A 17,021-nucleotide genomic window follows, 5' to 3' on the forward strand; every position below is an offset into this window, starting at 1 on the left:
GTATAAAGTCAAACACTTTTGCAAGGCAAGCGCCAAAAAGTACTAAGAAGTAGTGCTTAAGTGGCTATAAATAAGTTGATATTTCAATAGGCTAATGATGCGAAGTACTTGAGAGAAATCGAAGCAGTTTTTTATGTCGAAAGTGTGGGTAAGAAATTTATAAACCGTTAAAAACGATAGAACTGCATTCAAGATTCAAGCAGTTAACCAGCAGTTTTCCTGAAAAAGGATGCAGATATTGTGAAATTCCTAAGGATACTTGAAAAGTTTAACAGCCAGTAAGCAGATTAGCAGTAGGGAATAATAAAGAATAATAAATACTAAACACCAAGAAAAACCCTTTCCACACATGTATTGCACTTAAAAAAAAATGTACTTTATTTTCCCTAAATAAACCAGTCTGCTCGCAAAATACAAAATACAAAACAAAAAAACTTAAAAAAATTGAATTCAAAATTTGTAGACTTCTGTTATACATTTAATGCAGTCTTCAAATTTTAAAATGTTTGCTCGATATTTGCCGTATTTGTTGCAAACGCTCATGTTACCTTCGGTTTGTCAAGCCATAAGAACCGACTATTTAGCGCATTCAGTGTCTGCCACTAAGAATCGTACATCGTTTTTTGCTGTTTGGCCGAGGTCCTCCTCCTATTTGTGGCGTGCGTATTGATGTTGTTCCACAAATGGAAGGACCTACAGCTTCAAGCCGACTCCGAATGCCAGATATTTTTTATGAAGAGCTTTTCATGGTAGAAATCCACTCAGACGTTTGGATTGCCTGCCGAGGGGCGACCGCTATTAGAAAAAGTGTTTTCTCCATTTTGGCGTTTCACTGAGTTTCCAAGGTACGTTCAAAATTTCAAAATTTAAACAAAATTACAAAACTTAAAAGAATTTAGTAAACCCTTAAAAGATAACGTGTTTTCCATATTTTGAAGGTAATATTTGCCGTGTCTACGAAGTTATTTTTACTCTGCATTTTTTTTTTAATGAAAAGTGTAGCACACGAGTTTGCTTCACAACTTTTAATGACAATAAAGCTTAGAAATAAAGTAAATAGCGCCCAATGGCAAGAAAATGGTGGAAAAAATGGAAAAGGAGCAACAGTATTACGATGAAAGTTACCCATTTAAAGTTAATATTTTTTAGAGTATTCAGTTTTGTAGATAATTTCAGCTTAGTAAAATATAGTGATTTGGCAGGAACAGTAAGATGCATCCGAACTACAAGTTCGCATATCTAAAATTTAAATAGAATTTTATGACAAATATTTTTGTGGAACATTTAAACCCACCTTGTTCCTCTTTCCCTTTTCCAGAAAAGAGATAAAAAACAGCCATTAAGTGGGGAGTTAGAGTGTTAAATGTTAAAATGTTGCGCAAAAATGTTCCCGGTTGTTTTTTTATTAAAGAACTGCTGTATACATCAGATAACTAAAATGTAGTGAATTCGTAAAAAAATTGCATGAATTGGAAATCTGACCCCCCTCAAAAGAATTCTTACGTAAACTTACAAATCGCCGATACAGGCATAGCTTTTTCTTCCCTCTTTTCTTCCCTCATGAACCAAGTAAATTTTGTTTTTGTGTTGCACAGTTTAAGTTAATAAAGAAACAGTTAATTGCGTACACATTGAAAAAAAAAAACTGTTCAATTTTCAATGAAACTCACTGTATGCACATATTTAAATACATATGTATGTATGTACGTGATATTTTAATTTTCTTTCTGCTCCCAGCTACTAAAACTCGCTCGACTCGCCTGGCCGATCGTAGTGTAAAGACAATTACTAAAGGAGATACAAATGTTCTTGTCTTTTTTCATACAAACATACATACATAGATACTTTTCCACCTGTAGCAAGCTGGATAATATAAGCAACACGCCAGCACGACCCTAAATATCGACTCATACAGTACGGCTGCAAATATTTATTTGTGCGGTTAGTCAATATTTTTTCGTGCAAATTTGTAGTTAAGATTTTGTTTATATACAATATTAGAGTTTCCCTGCTACGTATCTACCATATGCCGACGGGAAATAGCATGCGTAGCTGTATTTTGAAATATTCGAACTTAAATGGGAACATACAGTAGTAGACATAAAAATTCGTGCAATAAAGATGTTGCTCTATTCACAACAGGTATTTATTTATAATAAAATTGAACAATTATTTCACTGCCAAGAAATAGATTATAAACTGAGCATAATATCAGGTCAGTCCATAAGTACGTACTTCCAAACTCGTAAAATAATAAGTTCTGAATAATATTGTAACTTTATAGATCAGCTGCAGAAAAAGGTTCGTGAAAAGGACACAGTTTGTTAAAGAAAAAATTATTTTTCACAAGAGGATTTTGACAATGGCTAAATTCCATTAATTAAAGTTCGAACTCTTGGATCATCCCCCCTAGTGACTTCCAAATGTTTCCAGACCTAAAAAAATTCATGCGGGAAAACCGTTTTTCGTGAAATGTTGAGGTCATAACACCTGTGGAAGCACATTTTGCAGCCATTCCAGATTCTCACTTCAGGGTGAAGGAGATTATAAATTGGAATCTCGTTGGAATAAGTGAAGTGATGTTCAGGCTAACAGAAATAATGTATACTGAAGTGTATTTCAAATCATAAAATTGTATTTTTCTTTTCAAACCACAAAATTTATTATACAACGTAGTATTTGTGTGATAATATCTACCTCGATAAGCAAATATACCTAATCTTTTACGAGTAGTGGCATGCCCATCCAAGTGATCGAAGTATTTAAAAATTTCGTTGTCAATTTTTCAAAAAATTGGGTTATTTATATGCTTGAGAATAGTGAGAAATAAACAAAACAAAAAAAAAAATTTATAATTTTAAGATTTATTCAATGCTGAAAATTTTAGTATATGTTCTTTTCAAGTATTTGTTTTACATTATTTTTCTCTATTATTAAGGATAAAATATTAAAAAGAAACATTTTCTTGGGGAATGGTTTTGGAAAAAAAAATATTTTTTGCTTAAAATTTTTCTGAAAAAAAAAATTATTTATGTAATTTTCGGAAAACACAGTTTTTTTTATTTTATTTTTAATTATTTACTTTTTTTTGTTAATAGCTCATACTCAATAGATAATCCCTACAAGTTTCATAATTTAACTTTTTGAGTTATATTCAAATACGTACAGCGAAACAGTCAAACTATAAAAATTTGTCAAGTTTTTTCTGGTTGACTTTTTTTAATACCCAAACCTGCGAAAAAACAAATTTTTAGAAGAGTTGATGTGAATGTATAAAATATTTGTATCATTTTACATGGAATAGCTTTATTGAAATCGCCTTAATCACCGACTGCCACTTCCACCCTACCTACCTAGATCCCTATCAAACACACAATTGCCTGGTTAAATGCTAAATAATAATAATTACAATATTTATTGATTTGAGTTCAAATAAAAAATTAAACGTATACAAAGCATGTATGTCGCAACCAGTTTTGTTATTGCCAAGGCATACTTACTTTTTACTACAGTAAAAATATTTAATTGTTGCTTAGAAATATACTAGGTTTATGTTAGACATATGTGCAGTGTACAGCAGAAGTTTTGATACCCTACCACTTCGAAGATATTTTATAAAAAATATCACGAAAGTGTTTGAGTAGTTTATTATTTTATTAAAAATTAAATAAATCCAATTGCTCCTGTGTGAAATATAAGAAAATAGGTATGAAATAGAAACTATCTTATTCTGAAATAAGAAGGAGAAAACTATAGATAATCCGAAAATTCGTATAGCACAAGTGTTGATACTCTTGCAATAAAGTACTTATGTATGAAACAGTTTAATAACAATTTGAGCAAAATTACATTTAATATTAAGTAGGATGTCCTCGTAATCGAATAACCTCTTTTAGTTGGTCAGGCATTGAGTGAATCAAGTTTTTTGTATAATCCGAATTTTGCCATTCGACTTGGAGCAAGCTTTTAAGTTGATTTTTAGAACTTATGTTGTGTTTCCTTAATCGATTTTGCAAATGATCCCATAAATGCTCTATAGGGTTCATATGTGGGCTCTGTGAAGGCGTTGATAACAATTGCCCTACTTTATGTATGTATTAGCCACATCTTCACTATGTGCGCGGTGTGTTTGGGAGCGTTGTCCTGCTGGAAATAAAATCCACCACACCATCCCATTTTTCAGCGCTTTGTAACAAGTTTTCTTGAAGGTGTTTGAATTATTCTTATTTCATCAATAAAAACAAGATTGCCAACACCTGCCGTGATCATGCAGCCCCAAACCAAGACGCCTCCACCTCCATGCTTAGCCGAGTAAATTGTATTTTTTGGATTTAATTTTTCATTTCGCTTCCTCCACACTTTAGGTCGCCCATTATATGCGAAAATATTATATTTCGCCTCGTCGGAGAAAATTACTTTGTCCCAGAAGTCAAATTCTTTGAGTTGATAAGTTCAAGTAAATTCGAGCCTTTTATTTTTATTAGTATCACTGACAAAGGGTTTTTTCTAGCAACACATGCATTATAGTATATCCATTTCTCTTGATTGACCTTCAGACTGTATCCGATGAAACAATAGTGTTAGAGATGTTTGCAATATAGTAGCTATATTTGGAGCACTTTCGAAAGGATTTATTGTTATTGTTCTCTTGATAAGGTGTTCATATCCCTCAGTTAAAGTCCCAGGGTGGTCTGATTTCTGCTTATTTTCGTTCCTTTTCTCTTTTTTGAATATTTGTATTACATTTTGCACTGTTGTTTTACTCTTGTTGATGGTTTTCTCGATTTCTGAGCAAGATTTTCCATCTTACGGTTATTTCGGGCATTGGCTACTTCACAGTGCGAGCGTATTTCTTATTTATATTTAGATTTTTGCTTGCCGTTGTTGATGCAGCAGACGAAGTTGATTCTCTTATTTGATTACGAATGAGTACAAAGTGTATTGTTCGTATATAAATGAAGTTTTTCAGAATCTATAATAATGTGTGAAATTCCTTAATATTATACTTAGAAATGGTAGGGTATCAAGGTTTATGCTGTGCGCTGCATGTAGGTGTTTCAAATTGACCAGGGGTATGAAAAAACCTCAAATTTCATTTAGGCGCTAAATAAATCTGTCGAAAAATGCCAGGGTACACCAAATTTCAAAGTAACTTATGGAGACTTAAGTTATAGATTTTATATGACATGTATAAGGAAGATACGACCACCATTTTCGTATATTTAGTTTACATAGCCATTTCTGCGCACCAAATTTATTAATGATGTGGCTTATATTTACCGTTATAACTTGGTGCAACACAATAGAAATTTCAAGTCTTATACTATATATATCATAGAACTGAGTAATGTGGCAATACTATCTACCATTTTACAAGTGAATATCAGAATATTTAACGGAAGTATCAAGATTGGAACTTCAATGTCTGATTTTTCTGTGCACTCATATTTTATATGGGAGGAGAAAATAGTCATTTCGGGATTTATTAGAACTGTATTACATTGTCGATTTTTAACCTTTATGTTTCTGATTGAGAATACTACATTTTAGAAGGTACACTGATTTATTCCTTTTTCCATCTGGGCACTCTAATTTGCAAGCATATCATTCGTGAATACACTGCAGAGAAATTTAGTGATACTAAAATTACTCGCACGTGCTTCTAGTGGATTCAAAGAAAGAGAAAAACAAAGTAATTGCGCTCATTTTTTTTCATCTTTAAGCTAGTGGTGAAATTTACAGAACATTTTTCCGTGTTTCAAAAAAAGTACTAAATTTGGCAGAAAGTAAGCCTACCTAGTAAGCTTTGTATTTCGTTTGCGACAACAAAATTGTATTAGAGATGGCACTATTACTGCAATACAGCGGATATATACAGCTCGCGATAGATTATAGCACATCAATTTTTCGACCAGTTCTTGCTATTTTTGTGTGTATTTTTTTTTTTTGTTCTTTTGTTTTTTTGTTTATTTACTTTTGTTCGATATGACCATCTTTTGCCTTGAATAAGGCCTTGAGACGGTCCAGAAACGAATCGCAAGCTACCCGAATTTAACTTGCAAGTATTTTGGACCACTTGCGGCCAATGGCTTTTTTCAGCGCCTCGAGACTGGTGAATCTTTTAGTTCGGACCTTGCTCTCCAAAATGGCCTAAAGAGAAAAAGCCAACGGACTCGTGTCTGGTGAATTTTAGAGCCATTGAGCTCTTTTTGCTTCACTTGAGCTTTGTGAGACGGTGCCGGGTCCTATTGAAACGTCTATGGTCTGCCATCGACATTTTTGTCTGCCCACAGCTTCAAAGAAACCTCCAGAATACTTTACCGATAATATTTCGCATTTACCTTGAAGGCAGGCTCGATGAAAACGATTGGAGAGCGTCAATCTGCGATTACAGCGGCCCAAACCATTACCTGTGGCGGGTGCTGCCTCCTGGTGGTCAATCGATGACTCAAATTCTCGTATGAATGTTCGGTCAAATAAAGGCTGAGAATGGCAAACTGTGTTCACATTTCCGTTCCGTAAGGTTTGACAGGTCTACATTAATCGTTTAACGGCAGAAAAACGCTTCCAAGTTACGGAAATTTACTTTGAAAATAAGCAAATCCGCATCAAAAATTAATCCTCGGCATATTTCGCGCCGATCCAATGTGTGTGAAAGTTTTGCAGGATTGGTATTGTCTCTGATTGATTTTCACACGGCTTCACTTCAATTATTTGGTCGTTCAAATTACCTCAAAACTGGGGGGTTGGAGCCGACCTTTCCAGGTTTATCTACAGAATGCTTAGCGACAGAACGGTCATGGCAGAGTGGGGCGGCGTCTCTCTCCGCCGGCAGGTGAGCAGGGGCACGCCGCAAGGCGGGGTTCTCTCACCATTTCTCTGGTCTTGTTATCAATAACTTGCTGGAGGAGCTGGTGAGGAGGGGCTGAAGGGTGATTGCCTACGCGGATGATGTGGCATTAATTGTTAGAGGAAAGTTTATAGATACCCTGTACGATTTAATGCAGGGATATCTGAACGGAGTTGTTCGATGGGCAGCACACTGCAGCTTATTGGTGAATCCTCTTAAGACGAGGAAATATAAAATACCCCGAGCTCAACTCCCCTCGATGGGGGGTGCTCCGCTGGTGCTTTCTGCCTAGGTTGTACAACCCGCCTAGGGTTGTATTTTAGCTCTATAATACCATAATAAAGCCAATCTTGTTATATGGAACCATTGTCTGGGGAAACTCACTGGAGAGGTCGACATTAGTTAAAAAGCTAGAGAGAGTCCAGAGGTCTGCACTCATTCAGAAACTTTGAGTTCACCCCCTTGTCGACGGATCAGTGTGTGCCCTCGCTTAGACCAAGCGGAACTTTCTTTACCATATTCCCCCAAGGGAGGAGTGGACTGGGGGCAACACTTGAGGACAGGGCCTCGTCAACCTGTTCACGGATGGCTCGAAGCTGGACGGTAGGGTTGGAGGAGGAGTATTCTACAAAGCGCTCCCCATCAAACTCAAATTCAGGCTACCGGATCACTGCAGTGTGTTCCAAGCAGAGGTGGCCCCAATTAAAGAAGCAGCTGACTGGCTACTTACTTGCGTAATAACTGTTAAGAAGGTAAATATTTACTCCGATAGCGAAGCGGCAATTAGGGCCCTAGGCTCGATTATGGGGCATTCGAAGCTGGTCAGGGAATGCCTGGTCTCTCTCTCGATTGCATGAGAATTCTTCGACATAAAGATAATTTAGGTACCTGGTAAGAGTGACATTGCAGGAAACTGCGAAACCGACGAGCTGGCCAGACAAGGGACCTGTGAGGTAATGTGCCCGCGAAAGGAGAGGATCGGGATCCCCTTGACAACCTGCACTCTACTCCTGGAAGCATGGGCTTTGCACCAACTCATCGAGCGCTGGGCAAGTACACGAACGTGTAGGGTCGCGAAGTCCTTCTGGCCACTTTTGGATAGGAGGCGTTCGAGGGATATTCTGGGGATGACAAAATCTCATCTCTCAAATTTTGTGGGCATCTTCACGGGGCACTGCCCGCGAGGTATACATGCCGCGAGACTCGGAATTACTTCGAGTCCTTTTTGTGTCAGCTGTATGGAGGATGAGGTGGAATCATCTCAGCACCTGCTCCTTAGCTGCCCAGCTTTCGCGGGACTATGATTCAAGCATCTTGGTTATCACTTCTTTTCTGCGCCTGTTGATATAGCAGGTGTTGATAACAAAAATCTGATGAACTTTATCAGCAACATAAAGAGGTTAACACAACCGCAGGCTAGTCACCGTTCGTAGTCCACAAACACTCAACCTTCCCCATCCCTTTCCCTTTCTCCCCTTTTTCCTTCACCTCTTTTTCCTCTCTTGCAATGGTATCACAAAGGAGGAACCAAACTTCTTTCGTCCAAGTGGGCCCTACTCTCTGGGCAACCATCACTACCTAACCTAACCTAACCTACCTCAAAAATGCGGAAATATCTCTCGGAAACGTTAAATTTAATTTTTCCAAGGAGACTGGGCCAGTCGATAGTGCCAGAAGCAACATAAAGCATGAAATTATAAATTACGTATGCATTTTAAACCGAATAAATGTACTTTATAAAAATATATATAGATATTTAATGTCAGTGGGCCATAAGTTCACACTGAAGTTTTTGCAATATACAACTAAATAAAACATGGTCCCATAAACTAAATTACACAGAGTGCCTACTTATTAATTTTCTAGTGTCGGAAGCGTGATATAATTTTCCCTAAATACATGACACCCTTGACAGCGTCAAATTCAATGTCAAGGGAAACAACCAAATATCTACAAAAGCCTAGAGAAATTAATTTGTGTAAGTAAAACCGCAAATAAAAAATATGCTGACGTAAACTAAATTAATATTTTATGTTATAGTCGACCACCAATTCAATGAGAGGAGAAATATAAAAAATGTGATAAATCTAGACACACACAATGCGAAGTATGCACACAAAAACACACCTGTATGTACACAACAACAACACACATAGGTACTTAAAAGTACATGAAAACACAGGAACTTCGAAAATACGCCCACAATTGCTCGGAAAGTCACTCCCGCACTTAACACCATTTTCTGAGTGACTTATTTTTTGACAGCTCTGTGAATTGCTCTCACCAGTAGCATTTAAGTTTCTTCGCTGCTTAGCGAATTTTATTCTCACACGCATAATAAGAAAATACCAAAAACATCAAAAAAGTGATAAATCACTGTCTGAGGCGTCTCTCGCGGTTCGCGTCGCATTTCGCTTGCCTTCTTCCTGCTCACTTCGCTCACATATTCATTTTCACACCAATATAATTCCCACAGATAATCACTCACTTAGCTCGCACAATAAAATTTACTGACATTTCTTGTATTTTTTAATTTTTGTTAGCTTATTTTTTTTTTAATTTTTTTTTGTTTTTTGGATTTTCCCACATGCTCTTTTGCTGCTCATAGGCAAGTCTAATACGAATTTAATTGCAACTTACCATTTCCTTATCCTCTTGACTGCGTGGCCAAAGTGTTAGATTTACGAGTATTTCGCCCATCTGACGCTCTGGGTGATTCGTATCATGTAATGGCAGGCAGAGATCTTCTGCTTTACCCAATTCCAGTTGGGTTAAGTCTATTTGTGCGGAACCCATGAAATCATCCTGCAGGCCCCAATCGTAATCGAATACCTGCAGCGTTTTAGATTGAATAATTAATTGAATAGTTAAACATAAATACACATTGAATGGAATTGGAAAACTACTATGACATGATTTAGTGCTAGCGGGCATAAATTTGATATGATAATATTAATGATGAAATATGACTCCGGGATAAATTGTCTTAGCATTTAAGAAAATTCATTTGATGATATTTAATTTGTTAGTGCTAGTCGACCGCCGTAGCTGAATGGGTTTGTGCGGGACTGGCATTTGGTAGTGTCCAGGCACAAGACTCCGGGCATGAAACTGCAAACAATAAAACAAGTTTTTTTCCAATAGCAATAGTGAGTGTATTTCTGTCATGAAAAAGCTCCTGATAAAAAACTATCTGCCGCTTGGAAACGGCATAAAACTGTAGGCCCTAAATTTGTCGAACTACAGTAAGACGTACACCACATATTGGAGGAGCAGCTTGGCCAAACACCTATCAAAGGATGTAAGCGCCAATTACATATATGCATACAGGGTGTCCGTTGGCAAAATTAGGTTTAATCAGAACTAAGCTAAATTAAAAAAGAATTATTAAATTATTAAAAAAAACGAATTATTTAATAACTAAAGGGTTTTCAAATAAGAGGTGTTAGTTTGATATTCAAAGAAAAATGTTATTTTTTAATATAACTGATCGGATGTTTATTTTATTATAAAGAGGAAGGTATGCCATTAATAGTGGAAAATAACATCAGGCAAATGACCACCACGACCACGCTTACAGGACAATATACTTTTCATGAAATTTTCCATAACCGACATGCAAAATGGTTGCCCTATGTCCTCGATAGCCTCGCGAATTCCATCTTTGAGGTCTTGAATCGACCCTGGGCTGTTGGCGTAGACCTTCTCTTTCACGTGACCTCAAAGAAAAAAGTCACAAGGTGTTCAATCACAAGATTTCGGTGGTCAATTGTGATCACCTCTTCGAGAGATAACACGGTCCGGAAACTTTTCCCGTAACAGATCAATGGTTTCGTTGCTTGTGTGGCACGTAGAAAATAAACGTTGTCCAGATCAATACCATCTCGATAGCGCAATCCATTCGCCTGTAACACCTGTTATTGGAAAACCTTTTATTACAAAAAAAAAAAACAAAAAACAAGTGTGGATTTTTTTCTAATTATTTCTTCTTAATGTTGACCATTACGTCGGCTTTACTCTTGGAATCTGGCCTCTGTACTCCGTACCACCTATTGGACAAGTGATGTCGGGATGCCATTTACCTCGCGAACGATAACTTCTTTTAGCGTTGTATTGGACGCTGGGTTTGTTTCAGAGACTTTACTTTGGAGTTACCTCCAGAGAAAAAAGTCTATAGGAGTAAGATCGGGCGACCTGGATGGCCATAATATGTCACCGAAAGGGTTTAGTAGTCTGTTAGGGAAGAGATCACGCAGTATTGTCAAGTTCTTTACCCGTGTGCAGCGTGGCGCCATCTTACTGAAGCGGAAGGAAGGATGTTCTCTCATTATGGGCAGAAAATAATCGACCACAGAAATTGCTTGCGCTAGACTATTAAATAAAAAAATTATAGTCCAATTATTCCACAGCTGGGCACTGCACACCAACCGTCACATTGGGACTGTGAAGTGGGTGTTAATATTTTAATAGTGGACTCTGTCCCTCAGCTGACCAATAACGGAAATTTTATTTGTTTACACTAACATTTATGCTAAATGAAAATGCGCTTCATCACTCCAAAATTTTCTTCCAGTAATTTTTACGCAAATTCTAATCATTAGGCTTATGCGCTGGCATGACTTGGATTTGAAGGTGTGAAGTCTAAGATCCTCAATATTTCATGCACATTTGTTTTCGGAAGTCCCAGGGTAGCCAATCTCTTGCACATGAACTGACGCGGATTATCGTGGCGCGAGCTTGTAGCGACGATATTTTGTTCTTCCGCCAACTGTGACATCGTGAGAATAAGAAAGCTAATGCAACCCTCTCCCGATCATTTGCTTAGCGATTAGGGAGAAACCTTAAAAAATATTTTGCGACCGGGGGGGGGGGGGCGTGTCCCTGTATATCAGCTGCTTAATGCAACAGAGTTGTCTTAGAGCAACAGGGTTGCGGTATTGCAACAATGATAGAGTAGCATGAGGAATACCATACTTTCGGTATAGTAAAACTCGAGGGCGGTTCAATAAGTATCCGTGTTTGATAACAGAGAGCGTTTCTGAGAGAAGTTGGTATTACTAGTATCGTATGCTGCCATCTATCAAACGACGGCAAAACAAACTTCAGACTGATTGATAGGGTAGTTTAGATTTGGCAGCTATTCCAGTAAGACCTGTTTCGTGATTTTTGCTAGGATGGAAAAAAGACCAGTATCGTTAGGTAATTCGTTGGATGGATGCCAAAAAATGTGAGGAAATAAAATCAGTGTTGGATGCGATCTATGGGGACGCTTTGCCATCTATGGCCACTGTTAGATATTGGTTCAACGAATTTAAACGCGAGCTAACATTCGTTTTTGATGAGGAGCGACCAGAACGCGAGGTAGATGTCGTTACCCAGGAAATCATTCAAAAGTCCACGGCATCATTCTCGCTGATCGACGAACGAAAGTGCGCGAAATAACTGAGGCCGTAGGTGTGTCGACCGGAACAGCAATTAATATTTAACATCATAAGTTGGCGATGAAAAATTGTCGGCACGATGGGTGCCGCGATTGCTCATCGTGGGCAACAAGCAAATGCAGCTGTGAACTTAGAAGCAGTGTTTGGAGCAATTTAAGCAAAATCGGAAGGAATTTTTGCGTCGATTTGTCACCGTTGATAAAACCTGGATTCATTATTGCTCACTAGAAACTAAGCTACAATCAAAACAATGGATATCTCTCGCTGAATCTGCTCCAAAGAAGGAGAAGGCAGTTCCATCGGCCGAAAAGGTCATGGAGACGATTTTTTAGGATGCGAACAGCGAAAAGGGAAAAGTTATCACTTGACCATACTACAGTGAGTTATTGGACCGATTTCATAAAAAATTGAAACAGACACGGAAGCATTTGACAAAGAAGGTGTTTCACCTCGGTAACCTATCAGTACATCCATCCCGAATTGTCGCCGCCAAAATGCATGAATTGCTGCCGCACACCCGTATTCACCTGATCCGGCTCCTTGCGACTTTTTCTTGTTCCCTAACATAAAGAAATAGCTAGTGGGAAAAAAATTATTTCAAACGAGGAAGCCATACACTTGCCCGCGCCACCTAAATAGTCCAATCAAACCCATAAGTCGTTTCACATGTGACCAAAAAAGCTTATGAAAATGTCAGCGTCATCGGATGAAAGCTTTCGGAATCTACAGGGTGGGCCATATAGCGTTTGCTTTGTGAACCACCTATTTTTTGAGAATGGTAACACAAATGACATGTCAAATGTGTTCATAATTTACTTAAAGGTTTGACATTTTCGGAATGGGACGCTATACGCTTGAACAAAATTGGGAAATATTGAAAACCTATTTCCAAAGGGGTGTGTCTTCTTCTTTTTTTCTGATTTTTACATCGGTGGCTACGCCAATAAGCAAAATTGTCGGATTTGGGGCTCAGAAAATGCACACGTTACTGTAGAGAAGCAAATGCATCCACAAAAAGTCACTGTTTGGTGCGGATTTTGGTCTGGCGGCATCATCGGGCCACTTTTTTTCCAAAAAGAGCGAGCAGCCGCGGTTACAGTAAATGGCAAGCGTTACCGTGACATGCTCAACGAGTTGTTTCCAAAAATTGAAGAGGATGACATGGACGACATTTGGTTTGAACAGGACGGTGCAACTTGTCACACTGCCAAAGTTACACTCGAACTTTTGGCTACCGTTTTTGAAAACCGAATAATCAGCCGAAATTCCGATATCAATTGGCCACCTCGGAGCTGTGATTTAAGCCCGTTGGACTATTTTTTGTGAGGAGCCGTTAAGGACAAATGCTATGCGAACCATCCAGAGACGATTGATGCTTTAAAACACGAAATCGAAGTTGCGATTCATGAAATAGGAGCCCAAACAATCGAAAATGTGCTTAAAAATTGGGTTGATCGAATGGCCTACTGTAAAGCCAGTCGTGGCAGTCATTTGAACGATATTATTTTTCATTCATAAATGACAATGTTAATCTTCAAAATCAAAAAAAAAATTTTGATTCGCTTTTTGTTTATAGCCGATTCAAAAAGCAAATTTTACATGGCCCACTCTATATAAACCATAAACTTTCAAATTTATTTATTGGTATGCAAATTTTTTTATATAAATATAATTGGCGCATACACTATTTTTGGGTGCCTTTCTTGCCATTGCCTGCCAAGAGACCACCGCTATTAAAAAAATGTTTGCCTTAATTTTGGTGTTTCACCGAGATTCGAACCTACGTTCTCTGTGTGAATTCCGAACGTTAGTCACGCACCAACCCACTCGGCTACGGTGGCCGCAAATTTGATTACTTTTCCAATAATAATAATTCTTATTATTATTCTAATCCTTATTATTAACCTAAAATAACTAGAAGTGTTTTCAAATATGTAGAATGCATTACTCACCTTTATATTGATTGGCAGAAAAGGGTCTTCGATGGGTACAATGAACACTTCATCCCACACCGGATTCAGGTCCCGATGAATGGTACGTGATTTATGCAGGAGGCGACCGCCAACTTTGAACTTAACATAAGGATCACTTAGACCTACATAAATGGTTGAACATAAGAAAAGAAAGAGAAAAAAGAGCATAATTAGTTTTGTGGTTGGACAAAGCGTTAAGTTAAAGTGCTTACAGAAATAATTATTGAATTAAATTAGATGGCGATGGATGAATATTTGTTGGCGTTTGTATGCAAGTAGATGTGTATGTATGTATTGCAGTTGCATATTACTCACCATTTTTGTCCATGGCCATCAAGTCGCTGCCGCTCTTCAGATGAACGCGTAACTGAAAAAAGACGTACTGTCGTAATTGTGCTTCCTTTTTGCGGCGCAACTCTTCCGCCTGGCAAATAAGAACGTTAGTATTGTATGTTTGGAATTAGTAAGAAGACGGTGGCAATAGTTGTGAGCGAAATTAGTTTAGCTAAAGCAGTGAAAATCAGTCCGAAAGAAAGTGGAAATAATGCGCGTAACATAGAAATGCAAAGCAGATTAAATTTGAGATAGTGCCAGCAATGCAGATGCGGAATAATTAAGAATGGCAGGATGAAAGAGGAGAGGAGCCAGCATGAGAAAGATGATAGCATTTGTTGGCGAGTGTAGTTTGAAAATATGGTGTGTTATTGTGTGATAAGGGGAGAACAAAAATTTTAAATGTAGTTACAATAAAGTGGAAGAGGAAGGACAAAACATTTGCGAAATTAGCTATAATATTTTATTGAAAATTCGCTGGATTTGTTTAAATTTAATAAGTTGAATAAAAATCAAATAAAAAAATTTTTAAGTTGACTAAAAGGTTGAAAACAATTTTTTCTAGATTCATGAAAATAGCCTTGATAAGTTAAGATTTAAAAAATTTTGTTATAGTAATAAGTAATATTTGAAGTTTGATATGAAATTCGTGAATTGTAGTGTTGAGTGATCGAAGAATTTCGATTATATCCGTAAATTTTTCTGAAAATTTGCAGGCTTAAGCTTACAAGAGTATAAGGGGTTAGTGGTGATCAGAATTAAAAAAAATGATTTTTTTAAGTATAATATCTTAAAAATATTCTAAGAAAATTTGAAGTGAATCCGACAAATAATTTTCGAGTTATTCAACAATTAACAAAGGACACTCGGGCGCTTGATGGCAAAACTTTAAATGCGTTTCTCTCAAACCTATGTTTTTTGAACTGGTGATCACTGAAACTTAAAAACTGTTTGGTAGATAAAATAAAATGTATACTGCTTTTGAAAAACATAAAAAACTCGTGTCTGATCGAAGGATTTTTTTTTTTTTTTGCTGAGGCCGCCATATTGTTCATTTTGAAAAAAAAAGCTTCGATTAGGCACAAGATTATCTATTAATAAAAATAATTTCTCCAATAATAAAACTAGTAATCTCCAAGAATTTGTGATGATCACCGCAGGAAACTTCTGGAGAAACGAGCTAATAAAGGAATTGACTAGGAAACAAAAATTATTGAAAATCATCATTTTTTCGGGCATCTGAATACCTCTAACCCCTTGACCCATAGGAAACAAATACCCAAATAATTCGAATAAAAGAAGTCAAAAAATTTGAAAAAAAAGTTGTATAATTTTCAGATTTTTTCTATGTTGAAAATTTTGGTATGTAGTTGTATAAAATTAAATAACTTTGGTTGTTTTGAACAATTTTATTAATCTTTTTTTCATTTTTAAGGATAAATTATGGTTGGTTGGTTAAAGTGGTGATTCTTCCAAAATTCAACTAGCGCTTCCGCACCATTTTGTTGCCACATCCTCGTTACCAACTTCTTTAATGGTCGTTTGCAGCAAGACTATACCCAATCTGTGCGGTTTAGGAAGCTTATTAGGTTGTTGGCATTCACAGAGGAAATGGAAGAGTGTTTCCTTTTTCTCCGGTTGTTTACAACTGTGACAGTATGTGTTATGAGGAATGCCCATTGGCCAATTGGCAGCTTGTTCTCCGATAGAGCAGAAGCCAGTTATGACTGCCGTTAGTCTACAGGCGTTCCGTCGTTTCATGCTTATTAATGTCAACGATTGCTTGAGGTTGTAGGTAGGCCATAGCGTTCTACTAATTTTGCATTTCGTCTGGTCTTTACCTAATGGTGTGAATACCGATTCTGCAAGATCATTATTCATGGCAGATCCCCCTCTTACCAGTTCATCTGATTTGCGTTACCTTCCATGTTCCGATGTCCCGGCACCCAGATTAAGGTAACTTTATGGTTTACACTCAAGGTGGTGAGTCTTTTCCTACTTTTTTCCACCACTTTAGAGGTTGTTGTAGCCGAACCCAGTGCCTGGATTGCAACTTGGCTATCCGAAAGAATAGCGATATTGCCCTTAAAAGAGAAATCTGCGATTAGTACCCTACAAGCTTCCTGAATTGCCAGACATTGCTGGTATTATGGAGGCGCACAGATTTCTCAATTTTAAGAAAGTCCATTTTACTGACATCTGTCTAGACTGTAGTGCCGAAGTTGTTTAGAGAGAGTACCTTATTCTATTTTTCCTTAGATGGGAAAAGAGTGGCAAAATTCCTATTGAATGTTAGCGTCGGGACGATGTAGTCAGTCTTCACCGAGGTTAAGTGAGTTTGTCGCAAGACTGGCATGACCATAAGTTTTTTCTTTCCAGCGACCCGCTTCATTTAACCTAAGGCAAGGTTAGGTTAGGTTGATA

At 37.3% G+C, this 17,021-nt stretch overlaps 1 protein-coding gene across 2 annotated transcripts in view; it reads right to left on the reverse strand.

Annotated features, from left to right (window-relative positions):
• LOC129246248 (multiple C2 and transmembrane domain-containing protein) overlaps window positions 1–17,021 on the reverse strand; it is an 85,622-nt gene that overhangs the window by 18,043 nt on the left and 50,558 nt on the right. Inside the window, exons 3-5 of one of the 2 annotated variants that reach the window (XM_054884912.1) lie at window positions 14,580–14,631; window positions 14,244–14,386; window positions 9,491–9,682 (exon numbers count right to left, since the gene is read on the reverse strand). In XM_054884912.1, coding sequence (XP_054740887.1) covers window positions 9,491–9,682; window positions 14,244–14,386; window positions 14,580–14,631 — 387 coding nt within the window. Of the gene's footprint in view, window positions 1–9,490; window positions 9,683–14,243; window positions 14,387–14,579; window positions 14,689–17,021 lie in introns of both variants that reach the window. The other variant, XM_054884911.1, reaches the window with a different exon arrangement.

This window comes from Anastrepha obliqua, chromosome 4 (genome assembly GCF_027943255.1).
Source record: "Anastrepha obliqua isolate idAnaObli1 chromosome 4, idAnaObli1_1.0, whole genome shotgun sequence".
NCBI classification, from domain to species: Eukaryota; Metazoa; Arthropoda; class Insecta; order Diptera; family Tephritidae; genus Anastrepha; species Anastrepha obliqua.